This window comes from Ambystoma mexicanum, chromosome 11 (assembly GCF_040938575.1).
Source record: "Ambystoma mexicanum isolate Mex_15411 chromosome 11, UKY_AmexF1_1, whole genome shotgun sequence".
Taxonomy (NCBI): domain Eukaryota; kingdom Metazoa; phylum Chordata; class Amphibia; order Caudata; family Ambystomatidae; genus Ambystoma; species Ambystoma mexicanum.
In genome coordinates this window covers 381,478,502-381,499,947 of record NC_090934.1, presented here as the reverse complement: position 1 = coordinate 381,499,947, position 21,446 = coordinate 381,478,502, and the positions used below count along the sequence as shown (strand labels likewise).

Here is a 21,446-nt window from a genome sequence, read left to right as displayed (position 1 = left end):
TCAATCTTATTCATTTAGTAGCTAATTCGAATTTGAAAACAAAGGACTGACCAGTGTCCTTTCTGTATCCACTTACTGGAACAGATACCCCTCCCTTTCCCCTTGCACTTTTTCCCTTCCCTCTACTCTTGCACTTGCGCGATCTGAATGACACCTGACCTAGTAGGATCGTTGTCTGTCTTTCCCTTTGTCTTCCCTTTGTTCCCCCTCCCTGCCTCGTCGCGCCTTGAAACACTTGTGTATAGGCGCGTTACAAATGCCATATATAATATATTCAATAGAGTGTAATACACTCTTGGATTACCTGGGGCTCAACATTATGTTAAGCTGACACCTGGTAAAGAAATACATGTTTTACTACCACTTGTCATGACTTCAGTTTTCTAAAACCATGAGTGGGTCAGAGTCGCTCAACAATAAGTGCTCGGTCCCACTCCACGGTAATCTCGTCTGAATTTACAAGGAATAAGATTCTATCTACTCAGTCTTCACAGTGGTTCTGGACTTAATGATGTATATTGAATTGCACGTGTGGATGGTTATCTGGTGCTCTCTTAAATTGATTTCAATTTGCGTGACTTCTGTGCGCTGCCTCGACTGGATATCCCATCTGTAAAATGGTTGTGTATGATTAAGTGGTTAAAAATGCTTTTGTCTTGGTTAGCTTTCTGAGTGTCATAATGCCAATAGCATTCTTTCAAAATATGCCGTGATGCGATCGAACAATCCACTCTGTGCCGACTTACTTGCTGAACTCCGTATGAGATGTAGAACTCGATGTTCATCGTCTTCAGGTCCGTGTTGACGCTCCGAATGTTATTTCACTGCCTGCTATTCTTTTCCTTTGCGTAGCGTTTGTACATCATGTTCAAAGAGGCGAGTAACAGCTTCTGTGTACTCTAAAGACCAGATGTGAGTGTTCTCTGTCCGTATTGCTCTTGCCAATGCCGTTGTCCGGGAAACGGTGGTGGGTCATGAGTAATGCAGCCTGCATTGTGTTTCCTGATTGTTCCGGGTGCCATCTTGGAGTGTTGTCATAACTGATGGTATTAATCCGGTGAATAAAGTATTTCCTTGATTTACTGTCTGTGACAATTAGTAAATCTATTTGATCACTTATTTGATTATTCTGCTCCGGGTAACATGAATGTGTAATTTAGGATTTTATATTGTTGTCCAACTTGGAGTCAGTAAAGTAGGATTTTTCGTCTCATAACAAAATGCGATCTAATGCATTTCTCGTTCTGTTGAAAAAATACAAATGTTTTAATTTCTCATTTTAGCGTATGTTTGTGGTTTATTGTTCTGAGTGTTAGATGCTGGGTAGCAGAAACATCAGTCAAATGTTCGTGAAGTACCAATTTTCAGAGAGTATACCTTGTGGCCATTTAGAGATGACCGCTCATATCCCAATCCACATTAATTCCTGTCGGGTGCATGGAGTTTAATCGGTCAATCCAAAACAATTCATGTTGTGCCAATCATTTTGCCTTATTTCCTCCTCTTCTTGACAGTGTTGTATGTTTCAAATTGGTAAATCTGATTTGGGCTATTGAATGTGATTCCCTCAAGAAATGCTGGGCTACTGGTGAGCGGTCATTTTTTAGTCTGTTTGATTTGTGTTCGGACCAGCAAATTTTCCCTTTTCTTGTTGTTCTCCTACGTAAAAAAAATTCTGCAGGGACATTTGATCCCATAGATGATATTTTTACTATTTCAAGTTGATGGGTGTTGTAGTTGATCTGATAGCCCCTTTGGGGGTGATTGATGTATTCTCCCTTTATCAAATTGTTAGTTATTGCATGGGAGAGTTCCCTTGTATTTTAGATTTATGGTTCTTTTTGCTGAGAAATCCGCTATGATTAAAATATCTCGTATAGATCTGCTTTTGCTGTAAGCAAATAGTGGCGGAGTTGGAAATAATTTTGCCAAAGTTGGATCCAATGTCAGAATTTTCCAGTGTTTTTCCACAATCCTCTTTATTTTATTGCTCTGGTTTGAGTAAGTTGTCACACAAGATTGTCCGTTTTTTTTTCTTTTCCTTAGGGCCTAGAGCTTCTTGTCTTTGGATTTGTGTGGCTTTATTTGCACACTGTTTAACTGTTTGGCTCTCTTCAAATTTTTTTGATAAATCTTGAAACTTGCTGATGTAGTCGGTGTCATCACAGAGATGATCCTCCGGTATCTCAGAAATTGACTAAGAGGAATATCGGAAAAGGTATTTTTTGGGTGAAAACTTCTAGCATGCAGAAGACTGTTTCGATCTGTTTACTTCGTAAAAATTGTAGTTTGTTGCCTTTCGTATAGACTTACATCTAGGAAGTCAATAGATGACTTGCTCACTTTTGAGGTAAATTTAATTCTGGGAGCCAATGTGTCCATAAAGTTAAATGCCTTGAGTTCTTCAAGGATGCCGTCCCAAATGCCAAATAGATCATCAATGTACCTTACAAATAATTTGAGATGTTTGTTCCATTTGTTGTTAATCACATTTCGATCTTCCAAATATGCCATATATGTGTTTGCATAAGTTGGGCCATTGAGGCCCCCATTGAGGTGCCAGAGATTTGAACGAAATATCTTTCCTCAAACAAAGCAATTGTTATTTAGCACAAGCTTTAGTAGTTTCAAAATAAAGAGGCAGTCTGCTGTACATGCTTCTGGTTCCTTGAGTAACAGCCATTCTATGGCTTCGAGACCTCCTTGGTGTGTGATGTTTGTATAGAGACTTGTCACGTTCATGGTGAATAGATAGTTGGTTTCTTCATTGTATTGAATGTTGTGTAATTTCATCAAAAATGTGTTGGTATCTTTAATGTATGTTGTAAAGTTCTGTGTTAGTGGTTGGACAGCTCTATCAATATATTGGGCTAGAGGCTCTAGTAAGCTATTGGTTGCCGCTATGATCGGTCTCCCCGGTGGATTCTTATGGATTTTGGGCAATGTATAGATAACTGGCATTAATGGATGTAAATTTGTAAGGAATTGTCTTGTCCGATGGTTAATTAAACCTTCAGTTTCTGCTTCTTCTTCTAGAACCGATATAATTAGACCTCGTACTACTTCTAAGTATGTGTCTTGGTCACGTAGTTGTTGGGGAGAATTCTCTTAAGGCTAATTTCCCAAACCTAGTGAGTCTCCCAGCAGCTTTGCTGGATTTTTGGGGTTTATTTTTTTCTCCTGCTAAGAGTGAGACTCTTTCTCCCACTCTTAGGCATGAGTTGAGGTGTTCCTTTGACTTTGTATGTGTTGTATGGGCTATTGGGTTCTTTACCCCATAGGGCTTCATGTGTTTTTGGTATGTGGGTTACACAGCACCCCCGTGCAGTAACCCAGGGGTGTCGTAGCGACCCCCAAACATAGACTCCATACCCTGGGACTAACTACTGTCTCCCAGGGCATGTAAAGTCACCATTGGCTTTACTAGTCTTCAAATTGTGAACAGAACCAATACAAACCATCCTATTGTGGACGTACTGGTCGGGGCAATTCGATTGCCCCGGGGTCTGTTTTTCGAGGGGGCACTGTCCAGTCCCCCCCGACCGAGTTTTGGCTGGTGGCGGTGGGTACTACTTTTTATATTCGACCGCAAATACATTCATATGGGATTTTCCCATTTTTCGAGGCTACCACTTTTTAATATAGCCTCGAACATACCGCCGGTTTATTAAATTAATATAAATTCAGGGGTTGGTATTTTTTTCCAAAATGGCATTTGTGTTCGCTTCTATGACTCCAACCCAAGTCGAACCCTTTGTTCCACTTTTTGGCGGGCTTCTCCACAGAAGCCTCCAAAAGTGGTGCCACTCTGTCTGGGTACCACAGGGGGTGTGGGAGGGGGTTTAGGCACCCTGGACTGAGTTGCCTTGGCAACTCAAGTCGCACTCTGGTGTAATTGGCTCACTGGTGAGCCGCCCGGCTCACCACTTAGCATGTTTGAGTGACAGCTAGGACTGATGAATGGGGGTTTTCTGCATAAAAGCAGGGCTTTGGGGACTGGAACTTCAGAAGTCGCCACAGGACCTAAAGAATCTGCGGAGGGAGAAGCCGAGCCGACCTGCAACGACGACAACACCGGTGGAGCCCTGCTGAACCATCTCACCACTTTTCCCGACAACACTGGAGATCTCCAGTCCGGAGAGTCTTCTTCCTTTGACTGGTGGCGATAACCAGTTTGCCCGTCTTTTCACCTTCTTGGACCATCTTGTGGCCGCCTTGCCTGTGCCAAGCACCCCGGCAACCGGTATACCACGGTTTACCACTACCGCGAAGAAAAGGGTAGTACCTTGTAGCCAGAAAACTCCGCGGCTGGTTGATTCCCTGGCAGTGCAACGACCTTCATCTTTCCTCCACGTCGAGAACTCCTCTTCCTCTGGACGAAACACTGACTTGCCCCCGCTGGAGCGTCCTTACCATTTCAGGTACTGTGTCCCGCCTGGCTTCCCTTGCAACAGATCGTTCGGGGTGACAGTAAATCCTCGACTTTCTAACCTGGGTTAGCCTGGGGCCTGTTAGTTCACAAAAGATTGAGATCAAGTCAGGAAAAGTGAGTTATCTACAAAGTCTCTTTGGGCATAACCCCACTGTCTGATCCTGGACACATTTCGCTTGCTCTCTCTAAGAGTGGGCCTGGCATTTGAACTTCCTTGCTCCCCAGTAGACTTTGCCTAACCTGCCTCACTGTGGTTCTTAGAAAAGTATTGAAATTGTGTGCTTTTATAACTCTGCCTTTTCCCTCCCTTTTTTTATATAACTTATTAGATTGCCATCTTAGGTTAAGCGCTCACCTCTGTCTGAAAATAAGTGGTGTTTCTCACTAAGACTTGTCTAATAAGTGATCAGGGATGTATATATATAATAGTGACTGTGTGTTGAATTTACTTGCCTCTTTTTGTGCTAGTGTAATTCACAAGTGTCTTTAAATAAATAATTATATACTTTTACACCAAAGCTCTGGTCAGTGTTTGCTTGTGCTACTGTGTCTCTGTACCTATTGTGTATACTCTATATACTGCCTAACTCATCTTGAGAGAAGTCTGACTGCTCAGCCACGGCTACCAGGTAAATCTGTGTGGTACAGACTGCTACCAATTGGGTTTACTGCCAACCACCTGTAGTCCTAAATCTTTTGCAGTGGTCCCAAAGGGAACTGCACAGGTTTCTGCCTATCAGTAGTTGGTTCTCAATTTCAATTGTGTATTTCTCAGTGTCCATCAGGACCAGTGCTCCGCCTTTATCGGCTGGCTTTATTGTTAGTTCTGGATTACTCCAAAGGCGGTCTAGTACTTGTTGTTCTCTGAGAGAAATTGGTTTGAGATTATCTCTGAAAGTTGATTTTAGATAAGTACTTGTTTCTGGAATGACTCTAAGATGGTGTTTTGTATCTGAGGTATGAAGGTACTTGTTGGTCTCATTTCTAGATATTCTGGTTCAATTGTCTGTTTCTTCAATTTGATCTGATGCGAAGAATACTTTCAGCTTCATTTTCCGAGATAGTTTGGAAAAGCTGATTTTCTCTTTTAACAGAGAACTATTATATTGTGGTACAAAGGACACCTTTTTGTAATGTTAATTTCTCAAATTTGGTTAAGGTATGGTTTGAGATATTAATCACTACGTTTTCTTTGAACAAAGTCTCTTTCCTGGGTATATTTGTTTTCTTTTTGCCTCTTCTAGTCGCGCTCGTTCTAAAAAAAGAGGCCGGGACTGACGGTTTCTCTGCTTGAAATGTCTCTGTAATCCGGGTTGGGGGTTCTTTTGTTTCTTGGGTATGAGGGACCTCCTGTTGGTAGTGTTCTTTCCAACTATATACGATGTCCAACTTATAGTCGAGCGTATCCCTCCTGAACTTAGAATTTTTTAGATTCTAATTCTCTTTCGTATGTATTCAATTTCGAATTACTCTTCAAGTAACTGCATTAGTTCCTCCTTAGTGATGAAGGATGCCAGTTGTGTTTTGATAGTTTCAAGTTCACGGTCAATTGATTCTAGAGATTTGGAAAGTTCTTATATTGTAAGGGTGATCAGATCTAATGAACATTTGTTAAGGATCTTTCTCCATTTTTTAACAAATTCAGGGTTATCTTTCCACAATGTGGGTTCTAAATCAATCCGTAACCCTCTTGGAATGCGTTGAGCTCTATAGCATTGGGATATAGTAGTAGCCTTTCCATTTGTGTCACTAGTTCTTCAGGTATATTGTTGGTACCAAGGTCACGGTCAGTTGCTTTGATTAAATTCAAATTTCTCAAGGCTTCTTCATCTGTGAAACCTAATGTCTCGGCTCTGTTCTTGGTTAACGATTCAATTTTTGAAAATGGCATTCCTGTGATTGGTGCTTAATCGGTGCAACCTCTAGGATTGAGATAGCCTAAAGTAAAGATGAACATATGACGCAGAGGTAGACTCAAGGTAATTGGTTCATGAGTTTAATTTTAGGTTATTTTAATTTAATACTGTGATTCAGGTGCTCCTGTGTAGGTCTCTGGTAGCCCAAGGGAGGAAGTCACTCCGTAAAAGGTCTTCCCAGTCGATTTGAAAACTGGGTCATTCCAGCTGCAGGGCTTCACCAGACACTTCACATTCCACGAGGGTGCTGCTAGCGTCTCGCCGTCTTTGGATGTTCCTCTCCAGTGGTCGACTCTTCCTCTAGTTGCAAAAACCTCGCTTTTTATGCGATTTCCCCATTCATTCACAGTCTAGGCTCTCAATCGCACAGCAGAGTGGCTTGCCTTTCAGGACAGCCAGCCGGGCGATTGGGACTCGTTTCACACAGACACACCTAAAGACAAAGGGCTCAGACCGGTTTCAACTAACCGAGTAAAAGCCAAGAAAGAACTAACACACACAAAATGGGGAAAAAAGAAGACGGCCGTTTTGGAAAAAAACGCGCCCATGGGTTCAGCCTGCGGTAGAAATGCACACTGGTAGTAAAAATAAACCACTGCCACCAGCCATTTAAAGTATGTTAGTGTAGCAAAAAATGGTACATGAGAAGTGGGATAGGGAATTACTAAGTAACCCCCCAGTAAGTTGTTGTCTGCTTGTCCCACAAAGAAAAAGGTAAGACAGGGATCATCTTACTATTCTTGGGAACAATAGTTCACCCAAGAAAATGTAATTAAACATTAAGAGAAGTCCAAGGGACTTCTTAGTGGTACTGCACCTAAGGTTCTGTGCGTCACTATGCAAAAGGGAGATACCTATGGAGTTTTTCAGACTCCATAAAACAGTAAAACACAAAAAATCCTAGTCAGGAAAAATTACATGAGGGAGTGAGAAAAAAGGTCCCAACCACTCAGGAGGAAAAAATCACAAGCCCCAAGTCCAGCAAAATAACTGGGGGTCTCTAAGGTTGAAGGGAACTAGCACAGAATTGAAAGTTCTCCCCAACACTGGTTGACACAGTTAGACCTTCTCTGAATACTTTTCAGGCACAGACTCTGAATGCAGTTTCCAGCCAGGAATCCCAGACATCCCATTCAGGCCCAAGTGAGATCTGGTTCGAGTGGCCTTGGGCTCTGCTCCATTGGCAGGCAGTGGTAGTTAACTCGTGCAGCAACATCATTTTCTTTTCACCCAAAAAGAAGAATGTTAACGCTGATTAAACTTAACCCCAAGTGGCCTGTCCTCACTGGCCAATTTAGAGAGCCATTCTTGGTGAGGCCTTGGATGAGCACTGAACCGGAAAAAGGGGTTGGCAAACCAGTTTGGTATTCCCAAGATGAGTAGAATTGCATTAGTTCCTGATGCTTGGTCTTTGCCATCCCATTCTCGGATGCCAGGTTTGTCACTAGTCACCCTCTTCAGTTTTTTGCATGGGCCCTCCTCGACCGTCCATATTCTTTTACTGATTTAATCAACTGACTTTTCTGATCCAAGAGAACAAAAATGGTGGCCTTATCTGGGTTCAAATTTCCACCTACGTTGTTTGTGTCTTTTCCAACAAAAGACCCAATACCTCTCTACTGTTTTCGAAGGTGACCTGCAGTGTTTCTTTTCTTCTTCTGCCCTGTCATTGTTATCGCCATCCAAACATTACTTTGTACATGAGTCGCTACAGTTGTTGAAACTTTTGCAAATTGTGCCTTATTTGTCCTTTGAGCCTGAACTGATGCAGCGTCCCTCGCCTCACCTGTGCATGATACCTTAATATGTTGTTGAAACCTCATGCACCTTTTAATTGAAATGAAATACCTTTCAGGTGTGACATTTTTGTGATGCGGGACTGAATTTGAGAAATTTACTGCTGTATCTTTCTTTCACTGTTCCAGGGTTTCCTGTCATTTCTTGTTCCCTGCTCCCCGGTTGACCACCTTTACCTTGTCTCAGATGAGCAGCTGCTGATGGAGGATGATAGCATGATCACTGATGGTAAGAAATAGGATTATCTGTCAAACTAGTGTCATTTTTTGGTAGCATCCACCAGTCACAGCACATGGTATCTGGTGGTGTGAGGATGCAGTCACCATTCGCTGCTTATGATGTGTGATTGGTGAAGGAACAAGTATTATGAGTTGCCACAGCCAATCATTCAGTCATACCGATGGAACATCTACCATTGTAATGGATTCTTTCCTCCAACTGATTCCTCATTTCTGATATCACTATTACAGCGCAGCTGTTCTCTGCCAACCTTTCTGGTGCCAGTAGGCGCAACACGGCTCTGCGTTGGTTTCGCCCGATGCCTCTACATGCCTGCGCCGCACCGGAAGTGGGGGGGGGGGGTGGTGTGTGTGTGTGTGTGTGTGTGTGTGTGTGTGTGTGTGTCTCAGCTCTGTGACCTCAGTTGTTTTGTTCCACAAATCTGTTTGCTACTTGGGAACACGCTTGTCGAGCTTCTATTTTTCTAAACAACGCCATACCTACTCAGTGAAAGGCTTCAAGCCATGTACGAATTGCAGCTAGCAGATGTCGGTCTCGGATCCACACCAAATTTGCCTATACTGCTATGGGGTAAAGACCTGGACACCCAGGATTGCGGGTTGTGCTAGTCCATGGGCCAGAAGGCCCTCTGGGTAAGGGTGGCGAGGATATTCACATTTGTCCACAAGGTGAAGGATGAGGCTCATCATTCTCGGTTGAGGTTGCACAGCACGGAACAACGCTCTGAAGAACAAGCCGCGCAAGGAAAGGAAGCCGCATATGAAGAGGCCCTGCTCCCAGAGCGAGTCCTCACACTGCAGGGCTCATAAAGTCTACTAGCCCACAAGCATTGGCGAGTAGTTTTTATGCATTGAGCACTATTTACATGATACTCGACCTTGCTGGCGAGTATGGGGATGCTAAACATATTTTTCATTTACTGCAAACACACTTTGATTGCTGTAAATTGCAAATACAGGTTTCACTGTGCATGATTGACAGCATTGCAGCAAATTTGTATTGCGTTTATGGCGACATGCACCATTTTACAAAAAGAATTGGTAAATATTTCGTCACAAGTCAACTTGGAGCAAGTGCAGTTCTTAGAGGTCGAGTATGTAATATGAGGAACTCGCCCTGCAGGTCTAGTGGAATTTTTAATAATTTGCAAGGCCTGCACTGACATTTGTCTGGTTCTTCGAAGAAGAGCCACGGCTCCAGGGAGTCCTCTGACCAGCCAGCGCAGGTACCTTTTTCCAACCGAAAGGAATGAGACCTACTGCCAAGGCTTCGGCAGCTCTCTCCTCGGTGCCACTGGTACAGGCGATGGTGCCGTCGGCTATGGCTACAGCGCTGCAGGGTCTCACCTCGTCTGTTTTGACTGACAGCGTACCTGGACGTGTTAGGCCTGACAGAGGACCTACTGATGGCCAGTGGCTTCAACACGTCCCCATAGATGGACATTGTCAGCTCCCACCCCAGCATAGCCTCAAACCACCCTTCAGCACTTAATGACTAAGGTGAACTGTACTCTGGGGCTATCTGCTCAGTCCAGGTCCAACGTTCAGTAACTTTGCGATATTCTGGAGGATGCCCCTGGAAAGAGATGCTCCTGCCCTCAGACACCAAGGACATGAAACGTCCCTCATCGCTCCCTCCGGGGTATACTATTGGCTCCATTGGCCAACACTGTCCAAATGCCGAAGGAGAACTTTGTCATGGCACAAGGTCCATTAATGTGCCGCAGTGCAGGACCTTCTTAACCCACGCTCCTGCCCCCTCGTGCCTTGAAACACTTGTGTATAGGTGCGTTACAAATGCAATATCATATATCATATCTTCAATGTGGCAATGGAGGACCCCGTATTGGAGGTGTGGGAGGGACGTATCTTTCTTCGCGCAGTGGAAAGGGATCTGGCAAGGAAGCACTGACCCGCTCCGTCGGACCCCTTTTCTTTCCTCTGAGGCTTGGTCCGAAAGCTTGGTGGTTCAAGCTGCAACGGTTTGCCGGATGACTTCTACCTCCACGTCCCTTTCACTGGAGAAGTTCGACGCTTGGGCCAATAAGGTCCTGCACTGCGGCCCATGAATGCTCCTTGTGCCATGGCAAAGTTCTCCTTCGGCTTTTGGACAGCATTGGCCAATGTGGCCGAGTATTCCCCGGAGGGAGCGACTAGGGACGGTTGCATGTCCTTGGTCTCGGACGGCAAGGAGGATGCTGCAATCAGGACTGAACATGGCGGACTGTGTGGGCAAGTCCATGGCCACCAGCACAGTGGTCAGGCGCCACTTGTGACGGAGGACGTCTGGATTTGCGGCTGACGCCCAGAACAAATTGTTGAACATTCCTTTCATTGGCCACAACCTTTTTGGAGCCAAGGCGGACAATGCCCTCTAGAAGGTCCAGCCGTCTAAAACAACCTTTAAGTCCATGGGGCTAGTGGTGCAACAGACTTCCGCACAGCGGTCATCTGTGGGCATAGGTTTTCACTCCCCTTTTGCAGCTTTGCCCTGAGGGGCTGTGGTCAGTCTCTCTCTGCAAGAAGGCAAAGCAGACCCTTCCGGAGAGGTAGAGTAAGGGATACCCAGTGAAGGTTGCCCAGAGACATTGAAACGACCAATGTCCCTGCCGCACCCCAGGTCACCAAACCTCAGACAGGTTTAGCCACTCGTCACTGTTGGGATGGAGGCTTTCCATGTTCAGTCTGTAATGTTGAGGACCACGTCCTGCGCATGGGACTTAAGACATTGGACCAGGATATTGCACCCCATTACTTCCGGGCCCTCCAGACCACCGCCCTCTGGCCACCCCTATGTCTCCGGATTCCATCCTCCCAGACGAGGTCAGTCTGTGTCTGTTGAAAAGTGCAATTGAGCTGGTTCTGCGCTCAGAACGAGGAATAGGGTGGTACTCTAACTTTTTTGTTAAAGAAGGATGGATACTTGCGCCCCTTTCTAGATCTGCGGCTGCTGAACTTGTTCATATGCAAGATGTAAGGAATGCATGATATCAACAGGAAGAAAGACACAAGTGACCACAGTTCAATGTAACCCCAGTTGGATTCCTTCTATTGTGTTCTCTGTAACCTAAGCTTTACAATCCTCCTGTTGCTTCTGCGCCCTGCTACCCCTGGGTTAGGTGCGCACTACAAATAATAAACTAACGAACAAATAAGGGTGTTTATTGAACTTCAAATAGGGGTTACAAACCTATCTAATCCTAAATCTACAGATGGGAGCAAGCTAAGACCATTAAATAATAACGCAGGCGTAGTGGTGTCTTGTTAAAATAAAAGGGCCTATATTAATAAACCTATTGCCATTCCTTATCACTAAATACAAATAGTGTGGGAAATACTGTTATGAAAAATAAAGAAGTGTTCACAAAATGATATATCTGCATGTTCAGGCCGTTGGCCTCAGTACCCCTCGTTTTCAGCACGGGACAAGGCGGTGCACTCCAGTTTAGCACAGTCTCTTGCTTCTTTTAGCATGATACAGTTCATTCATTCGCATCAGGGCCTTCCGTCCCCAAGTCCCTTTGCGTTTCAAATACTCTTTCTGCAGAGGGCCGGATATGACAAACAAAGTTATTTTCCTCTTAGGATTTCACAAGTACTCAATTCACTATTCACCTCGGAACCCCCTCCGCCGGGCTCAGATCTTCTTTAATAAAATGTTCAATTAGTCTCCCTCTGCTGGGCTCGGACTAATTTCAATTTAACCTATTAAAACAATCTGGCTTTAACCAAAAGCTTGCAGCTGATCTGCCTCAGCTTGGCTCAGACCAACATCTACTTTGTCATCAACTTTCTTTACGCTTTTGATATCTAAGACTTTTGATTGTACACAGGATTTTGCTTGACCTGTAGCAGGACCACTTCGATTTCCCAATTATTTGTCACACTTTCGCTTTTGCCACCTTTCAGTTGGATACTTTACAGAGACTTTCGAATAAGCATGTATGCAGTGCCGGACCACTCTAAGGTATCGTATCTTTGCTTCAAAGTTGAAACACTCAACTGCAGTTCAATTTTACTTGCGTTGATTATCACATACACTTCATACAATATTTGCTTCAGCTTTCACTATACAATGTTGCCACTTGCAACCTTGGCTTCAACACAGATGGGTCTGGTATCAGTCACCCCAATTCACTGGCTGTGCTGACTTCACTGGTGCTGCTTTGTTGTAGGAGCCAAGGACAGTACCACGGCGGCAAGCGATTTTATTATTTTATTTTTTCTCCCCGCCTTGACTTTCGATGCAGGAGAGCCCCGGGTACCTCTGACACACAATGCAGAATTCTTCAACCTTGTTTCCTGGTCTTGCGTCTTCTATTGTCGAAAGTTCATGGAAAGTAACGGTTCTTCATCGAAAAGGTCAAATGCACTTCCCACCTTACGAACTTGTTTGTTTCACCGTCTTTTGCCTTGTATTAAACTACCATCTTGGAACTGCTGCTTCCTTGTGTGATTTTCCTCGCTCAGTGTGCTCTCATGCTCCGTCTTTTATCCATGTGGGGAGGTGCAATGCAAGTCAGGTGTGTGTAATGGTCAGTAATGCATGACCCTGCCTGACCATTGTATTGGGACATGTCGGGTATACGGCTTAGGTGTTTGTGTTAGGGAGAATTTTCATTTCTATGCCAGACCCCCCAGCTCTTTTGCTGGACTCTGTTTTTTTTTTAATTTTAAGTCCTGAGCGAGTGGGACTTTTTTCTCACTCATGTTTTTTCCTGATTATGATTTTCTGTGTTTCTTAATGTTTTATGGAGTCTGGTAAATTCCATAGGCATCTGCGTTTGCATTGCGACACACAGCACATTTTGTGCAGTGCCACTGAGAAGTACCTTGGACTTCTCTTAATGTTAAACTATGTTTTCGTGAGTGTACTACTGTTATCAAGAATATTAAGATGCCCCCTGTCTTGCTTACCTTTACTTTCATGGGTGCAGTACACACCACCCAAACTCAGTTGAATGGCTGGTGGCAGTTGTTAGGGAGAATTCTCTGTAAAGGCTAATTTCCCAAACCTAGTGAGTCCCCCAGCAGCTTTGTTGGATTTTTGGGGTTTATTTTTTTCTCCTGCTAAGAGTGAGACTCTTTTACTCCCACTCTTAGACACGATTTGAGGTGTTCCTTTGTCTTTCCATGTGTTTTATGGGCTATCGGGTCTTTTACTCCGTAGGGTCTCATGTGTTTTTTATGTGGGTTACACAGCACCCTCCGTGCTGTAACCCAGGGGTGTCATAGCGACCCCCAAACAGACTCCATACCCTGGGACTGACTACTGTCTCCCAGGGCATGTAAAGTCGACATTGGCTTTACTAGTCCCAAATTATGAACAGAAACCAGTACAAACCATCATATTGTGGATGTACTGGTCGGGGCAATTCGATTGCCCCGGGGTCTGTTGTTCGAGGGGGCATGTCTCCATCCCCCCTGATCGAGTTTTGGCTGGTGGCAGTGGATACTACTTTTTATATTCGACCGCGAATATATCTCTATGGGATTTTCCCATTGTTCGAGGCTACCAACTTTAATTATTTAATTCTAATAGCCTCGAACCTACTGCCGGTTTATTTATTTAATATTAATTCACTGGTTGGTATTTTTTGCCAGAACTCGATTCTAAAATGGCGTTTGTGTTCTCTTGTGTGACTCCAACCCAAGTCGAGCCCTTTGTTCCACTTTTTGGCGGGCTTCTCCACAGAAGCCGCCAAAAGTGGTGCCACTCTGTCTGGGTACCACAGAGGGTGTGGGAGGGGGTTTAGGCACCCTGGAATGAGTTGCCTTGGCAACTCAAGTCGCACTCTTGTGTGATTGGCCCAAGTGGTGAGCCGGCTGGCTCACCACGTAGCATGTTTGATTGACAGGCTGAATGAAGGGGGGTTTGCTGCATAAAAGCAGGGCTTTGGGGACTGGAACTTCAGAAGTCGCCACAGGACCTAGGAATCCGAGGAGGGAGAAGCTAAGCCGACCTGCAACGACGACACCACCGGTGGAGCCCTGCTGAATCGTCTCACCACTTTTCCCGACGACGGAGATCTCCAGTCCGGAGAGTCTTCTTCCTTTGACTGGTGGGGATAACCAGTTTTGCCTTCTTTTCACCTTCCTGGAGCATCTCGTGGCCGCCTTGCCCGTGCCAAGCACCCCGGCAACCGGAACACCACGGTTTACCACTACCGCGAAGAGAAGGGTAGTACCTTTTAACCGAAGAACTCTGCGGCTGTTTTCTTCCCTGGCAGTGCAACGACCTTCATCTTTCCTCCACAGCGAGACCTCCTCTTCCTCTGGACGAAACACCGACTTGCACCCGCTGCCAGGGACAACTGCACCCGCTGGAGCGTCCTTCACACTTAAGGGCCTGTGTCCCGCCTGGCTTCCCTTGCGACAGATCGTTCGGGTTGACCGTAAAGCCTCGACTTTCTAACCTGGCTGGCCTGGAACAACCTAGCTAACTTTTCCTGACTTTAATTTCATTCTTTGTGTGTGAACTATCTACAAGACTCTTTGGGCATAACCCCACTGTGTGAACCTGGACCCCTTCTGCTTGCTCTCTCCAAGTGTGGGCCTTGCAATTGACTTGTTTGCTCTCCAGTAGAACTCTGCCTATCCTGCCTTACTGTGGTTCTTTTAAAAGTATTGAAATGTGTGTGCTTCCAGAACTCTGCCTTTTTCCCCTCCCTTTTTAATAACTTATTAGAGTGCCATCTTATGTTAAGCGCTCATCTCTGTCTGAAAATAAGTGGTGTTTCTCACTAAGACTTGTCTAATAAGCAATTAGGGTTGTATGTATGTATGTATATATATATATATATATATATATATATTTATTAGTGACTGTGCTGAATTTACTTTTCTCTTTGTGCTACTGTAATTTACAAGTGTGTCTTTAAATAAATAATTATATACTTTTATACCAAAGCTCTGGTCAGTGTTTGCTTGTGCTACTGTATCTCTGTACCTATTGTGTATACTCTATATACTGCCTAACTCTTCTTGAGGGAAGTCTGACTGCTCAGCCACAGCTACCAAGTGAATCTGTGTGGTACAGACTGCTACCAAGTGGGTTTACTGCCAAACACCTGTAGTCTTAAATCTTTTGCAGCGGTCCCTAAAGGAACTGCACAGGTTTCTGCCTAACAGCAGTGGTTTCTTTTTTACTACGTGGTGACCTGTATCTGCAGGCTGATACCTCAGCTGCAGTGCTGCACCCAAGGATGACGATTTTCACAAAACTGCCCCTGTCTTTTTTTCTTCTTTTTTTTAAATTCTTTATTTAGGTTGGCAAGTTACAGGTGAAACAAAGAGAAGGCAACGGTATTCGCTTATATCTGTATTAACGGTGTCCATACAGTAAACGGCATTTACGTGAGGGTTACAACAACATTAGTGAATAATATACATTCGAGTTATCAAGCAATTCATTCCATGCCAAGTAGGATCTGAGGTCGCCCCATATGTCTCGGGGCCTGGTCGCTACTGGGAGAGTTTGAGCATAGAGTTCTTTGTTACCTTGGACCCCGCTCAGAACTTTGAGCCACTCTCTCTCTCTCCGTAGGGGTAATTTGATTTTTCCAGAGGACGAGTATTGCCCTTTTAGCAATCATGCATCCCATGTAAAGCGCTTTGGCTTAAGGTGCTTTATAAATAACTAATCATTATCAAGTGTACCTCTTCATTTCCAGTGTGCACAGGAAGTGCAAGTTGTTCTGCTCCAGGGAATTTCCTTGACGGAGAGCTCTGGGGTATGTTCTAACTTGGACTTTTAACCTCTTTAATGCGTTCCTGCTGATCCCTGACATTCCGCTGTTTCTGATGAGGTTGCGCTTTTTCCGCACCACAATGATCCTGCTCTCTCCAGACTGGACCCGGAGAACGTGGTATCAGGAGTTGCTGGACATGTCCATCTGTCCTCCCTGGTGCCTTCCGATAAGTCGTCTTGCTCTCTCAGTAAGTGGGGCGGGGTCCCCCTCCTGAACCTCAGCTGCCTGAACCTTGATGCGTGGCTACTGAGAGGCTGAGGTACAAGGAGTGGGACTTGACGGGTGACGCCCTGGATGTGCTCCTTTCAGCTCAGAAGCCCACTACAAAATCCATTTCTGCTTGCAGGTGATGTACATTTTCAGTTTGGTGCCGGGTTAGGGTCCCTGGATCCTTTATCCTGTCCTCCATATCCTGTATTGTATTTCCTGCTTTGCTTGGTTACTGCTATTTTCGTTTTTCAAGAGGTCCAGGCAACAGAACTGAACTCGTTCTTCACACTCCCCACGGTTATGCAGGTCTTGTGGAGTTTGTGTAACCAGTTTCCTCCCCACCAGTTTGTATTTCTGGTGTGGGATTTGAATTTAGTTTTATTTCTTGTGGGTGCTCCGTGTTAGACCCTTCATTCCCGTTCTGTTAGGTTGCTCACCCATAAGATGATTTTCTTGGTTGCCATTGCTTCCCCGAGATGGGTGAGTGAGCTCCAGGCAATGTCAGGTTTACCTGCCCATTTGTTTTTTTCCAAAGAGAAGGTGTCATTGAGAGAGACCCTCCTTTCTGCCGAAGGTGGTCTCCAGTTGCCATCTCTCTCAGAAGATCCCTCGTCCAGTGGTTTTTCCTCCGCCTCATCCGTCCAAGGCAGAGGAACGGTTCCATCAGCTGGACCCGGTGCGGACCCTTAAGTTCTATGTCTTGTGTACTAGAGAGACTAGAAAAGATTACAAGATTTTTGCTGATTATGCTGGTGCTCGTGTTGGCAGTGCTGTAACCAAACAGACCCTGTCCTTGTGTCATTCTCTGCATCTCCGAATGCTACTATCTGGCAGGGAAGCATGTGCCGGACGATCTTCGGAGCTCATTCTTGCAGAGGAAGGCTGCCATCTCTGTTCTTTGCTGGGCATCTGCCGTAAGCAACGTGGGAGTCTTTGTACCCATTTGCTAAAAAATATTTCTTGGATTCCCTTGTGGGCCAAAATGCCTTTTTTGGTAGGGCAGGCCTCCCGTGTTTTTTTAGTTTAGATGTTGTCCTTGCTTCCTAACTCCTACAGATTACACACTGCTTTTGGAGTCCATCATAGATGAGGAATCTGTCGGAGGAAATAATCCATTCGAGGAACATATTACTAACCTCTTGGTAATGTTCTTTCCGACAGATGTTCCTACCCTGGATTCCTGAACACCCTCCCTGTCCCTCAGCTTCAGTGTGTTAGGGGTAAAGGGTGGAACTGAGGTCACTGGGCGCGGCACCGTTCTATATACAGACCCTGACTTTGTGTGGGGTGCGCAGAGCAGAGCTGCCCTGCACCCCATGAGACCATAAAAGTTTTCCGGATAACAGGTGCCCTGGGATAGGGATGACTTGGATGAGGAATCCGTGGGAGGAACATTCATCGGAAAGAACCTTAGGTAAGTAATTGGGTATCAGTCAAATCGGTCACGTTGGAATTGGTGTAAGGCCTACAGTCCCTATTGCACTTCAGTGGAGGACCAGTGGCCATTCCTTCTTTATTACTTTGTTGTGTCTGGTTTTTTCTCATGGCAAGTCCTCATCTGAGGCCTCACCAAAGACTCAGTTGTGAGGATGCGCACTAGATGAAGAACTTGTTGCCTCAGGCGGAGGTTACACAATATACCAGGATCTTGTGCAATTTATTTTAGATCCCGACTGGTTTGTGCAGATGACCTTATTTCTATTTGGGTGTAGGATGTACCCCCATGCATGGCTCTGCAGAGCATCCCACGAAAATGTAGTTCAGTGTTTTTCACTGTTTGACAAGTGGTCATGCAAACAAGACCCTCTTGGGAAAGATTTCATTTGGTAACTTTCCCCATTGACTTCAGCGGTACTGTGAGCACTTCTGCTATGTATTGGTATTCATCATTTGGAGTCTTTTCCAATCTTTTTACTTGTCAGCACACAACACTGGACCGGCTGGACATATTCTTTTCTACAGTGTATTTTTGTTACAATTTGAAAGTGTTCCAAACAGGCTGGTGGCAGTACACTCATTTCTACTTATTCCTGGTGCACTACTGTGCACCTTATTTTCTAACTTTGAACACCATGCACCTAAAATGGCTGTGTCTCATGATTGAAGGTCTGTTGTGGGATGCATCCTACCTGCTCAGATAAAATCTTATTACGCATGCATATTCACAAGATTGTTGCAGGAAGGCAGAGTTTGTCCTTGGTACCTGGTAGGGCCTGTGCTTCTCTAGTCCCACTTGTCAGTCCTGTGACGAATCTCGGAATTCTGTCACTTATCCCCAGGGGCGGACCCTTTCCCTGTGAGTCTAGGGAGGTGAGCCTGCTATGCAATACCCTCCTGTTAAGGTAGATTTCTCTTTTTGTGTGGAATCCTCACTCCGTGAGTCCCCCCGGCAGTTTTTAGTGGACACCTGCGGGTTTTCCACTAAATCTCCTGGGTGAGTGGGAACCTTTTACCACACTCACCCCTCCTCTTACAATGGCGAAAGGAACCTTTTTGCCCCCTTTTTAGGTATTTCTGTTCGAAGTTATGCTTTCCTCCGATTTTAGGCATCTATTTGGTTAGTGAAGCAACACACAGCACACTTTGTGCACGGTTGACCGAAGCTCCTAGAGCTTCTCCTTTGTTTTTCTTTCTGCCCAGATTAGCTCTCGCAGTTCCCAGGGCAGGGGAGATAACTTTTTTTGAATGGATTGTGTCCTCCAACGTATTCCACATCTTTGACATGATGTCCACAGCTGTGCATTTCGGAAACTTTTTTAGCAGAGGGCGTCCTGCGTCGATGAAATCGGGTCGATGTCCCTCAAAGGCCTCTCTCGAGGGCGACGTCATAGGATGTTGTAAATGGGACGCACGGTGCCTGTACCCTCAGTTCCGTTTTTTTCCACAAACGTGTTAACTTCGTGAGACTTGGCGCGCCTCGTATGTTCATCGTTAAGATGTCTTTCTCTTCGACCCCTCCGACTCTGCGGTCTGGCTTAAAGACATGCTGGGACTGCAAGTCGAAAATGTCGCTCACCGACCCCCACTGCACGTGTTAGTGGTTCCTGGGCGAGTCGCACGACACCGCCGACTGCTCCAAATGCAAGTCGCTGACTGCCAAGGCCTTGCTGAAGGTGAAGCTCCAGGTAGGTAGAGTCTGTTAAGTCCCGAACATCCAAGTCCAATGGGATTTCCACTGACGACTCGAGGGGCGAGACTCTGCGTCGGAAGGAGTCCGGGGGATCTCGGTCCCGGAGTGGTTCCCGGCTCTCTAGGAAGCGCTGTCACCGATCGCCTTCCCAGTCGTCCTCGGAGGATGGTGCCTTGAGGAAGGACTCTGGAGGAATGGGCAGCGTTTAAAGAGTCAATGTTAGCGATTTTTCAATCGCAGGGCACGGGTCCGGTCGCGCCTTCTCACGAAGCCGGGCAGGATCTGTCTCATACCGTGGCTCGCACGCCTTCGGTCTCGGGTCCACGACGCGACTCGCATCGGGAGCCTTCGAGGTCCCGTACGGACAAGGATTTGAAGAGTCGCAAGAGACGTGTTTTTAGGTCTCGATCCTCGTCCCCAGCGAGACCGCAGCAACCTGCTGAGGGCTCGATGCCGGCATCGACTCGGTTGGCGCCGTGTCCGTCTGCCTTGGACGTCGACGCTTTACAATCGGATCAGCCCATAGCGCCGTCGGCACCTGTGTCGACGTCTAAGCCTTCGGCGATCACGTCGTCGAGGTTGTCAACGCTCTCGACATCTAAGCCTTCAGCGCTATCGCACCTTCGGGGATTTTTTTCTCGAAATTTACCTTTGGACTACCCGGATATCATGGATCCTCCAAGGAAGGCTTCGGCGAAGTCTGTGAGGCCAGTTTTGGACTCCAGGCCCTCTTCTGTCACCAGACCTGGGCTTCAACTACCTCTGGCTGACATTTATGAGGAGGAGGAAAGGTCTGAGTTTGAGGACCCTGGTGAACTTGATGAAGCTCCACATTTTTCTGGAGACAGTCTATTGGAGGAGTTGAGGCAGACCCTCCAGGATGCCAGTGGGTTGGACCCTTCCCCGGAAGTGGAATTTGGTAGACCTGAGCCTGGGGCTCATTCAGAGTCTTCATACAGGAGGCTGATGGCGCTGGTCTCGGAGTATCTGGGCTGGTCCAGTCCTCCTGAAGACTTTGTGCAGGATGATCTAACGGACATCTTAGATCAAGGTCTGACCTCTAACCCGGTTTTGCCATTTCATCTTACGTTACAGAAAAGGGTGGCAGCTGCTGGTCAGTCCCCGGAGTTTCTTCCGGCTGTTAATAAGTCTTTGACCACGAAATACCGCCCTTCCGTTAGCAACCCCAGCTATTTATCTACTCGCCCCACTCCCAGGAGTTTGGTCGTTCAGGCGGCTACAGCCACCTCGAGGCAGGTGGCATACCCTATCATCCCTGCGGATAGGGACGACAAGCGCTTCGACGGTTGGGCCAGGAAGGTATTTTCTGCTGGGAGCATGGCCTTGAAATCGGCCAACTCCACGTGTGCCTTGGCAAGGTTTTCACACTTTGTGGAATTTTCTTTAGCGGCTGAGCATATTCCCGAGGGGGAATAAAGGGATGGGTTCCTTGCTCTCGTGGAGGACGGCAAGGATGCCATGTGTGAATCCCTTCAGTGGGGTTTGGATTCGGCCGACAGTGTGAGCCGGCCGACAGTGTGAGCCGGTTCATGGCTGCGAGCACCATTATACGCAGATTTGCGTGGTTGCGGAAGTCGGGGTTTGCTCCGGATGTTCAGGCCAGTCTTCTGAACATGCCCTTTGATGGCGCACATTTGTTTGGCAGCAAGGCTGATGAGAGCCTTGATAGGTTGAAGACCTCAAAAGCTGTAGCGAAGTCTTTAAGCACTGCAGTGTGTCAACCTCCGCCTTTTCGTCCTAGAGGACAGCAGTGGTGGGGAGGTTCTTTTTGTTACTACTGCTCCTTTGGTAGAACGAGAGGGGCCACCAGTCAAAGGGGCCAGCGAAAAAGTACCCGTGGTGGTCGGGGAAATCATGGTGCCAAATCTGCTCAGAGAGCTGCCTCTTTGCCTTCAGGCACTGACGCAGCCGCTTCCAAACAGTCATGAGGCCATTTCCCATGGTTCGCCG

The 21,446-nt window shown here is 46.1% G+C and overlaps 1 protein-coding gene across 1 annotated transcript in view; it reads left to right on the top strand.

Moving 5' to 3' along the window:
- NUP160 (nucleoporin 160) overlaps positions 1-21,446 on the top strand; it is a 1,937,143-nt gene that overhangs the window by 615,004 nt on the left and 1,300,693 nt on the right. Inside the window, exon 14 of the mRNA XM_069623088.1 lies at positions 8,274-8,373. Coding sequence (XP_069479189.1) covers positions 8,274-8,373 — 100 coding nt within the window. The remainder of the gene's footprint in view (positions 1-8,273; positions 8,374-21,446) is intronic.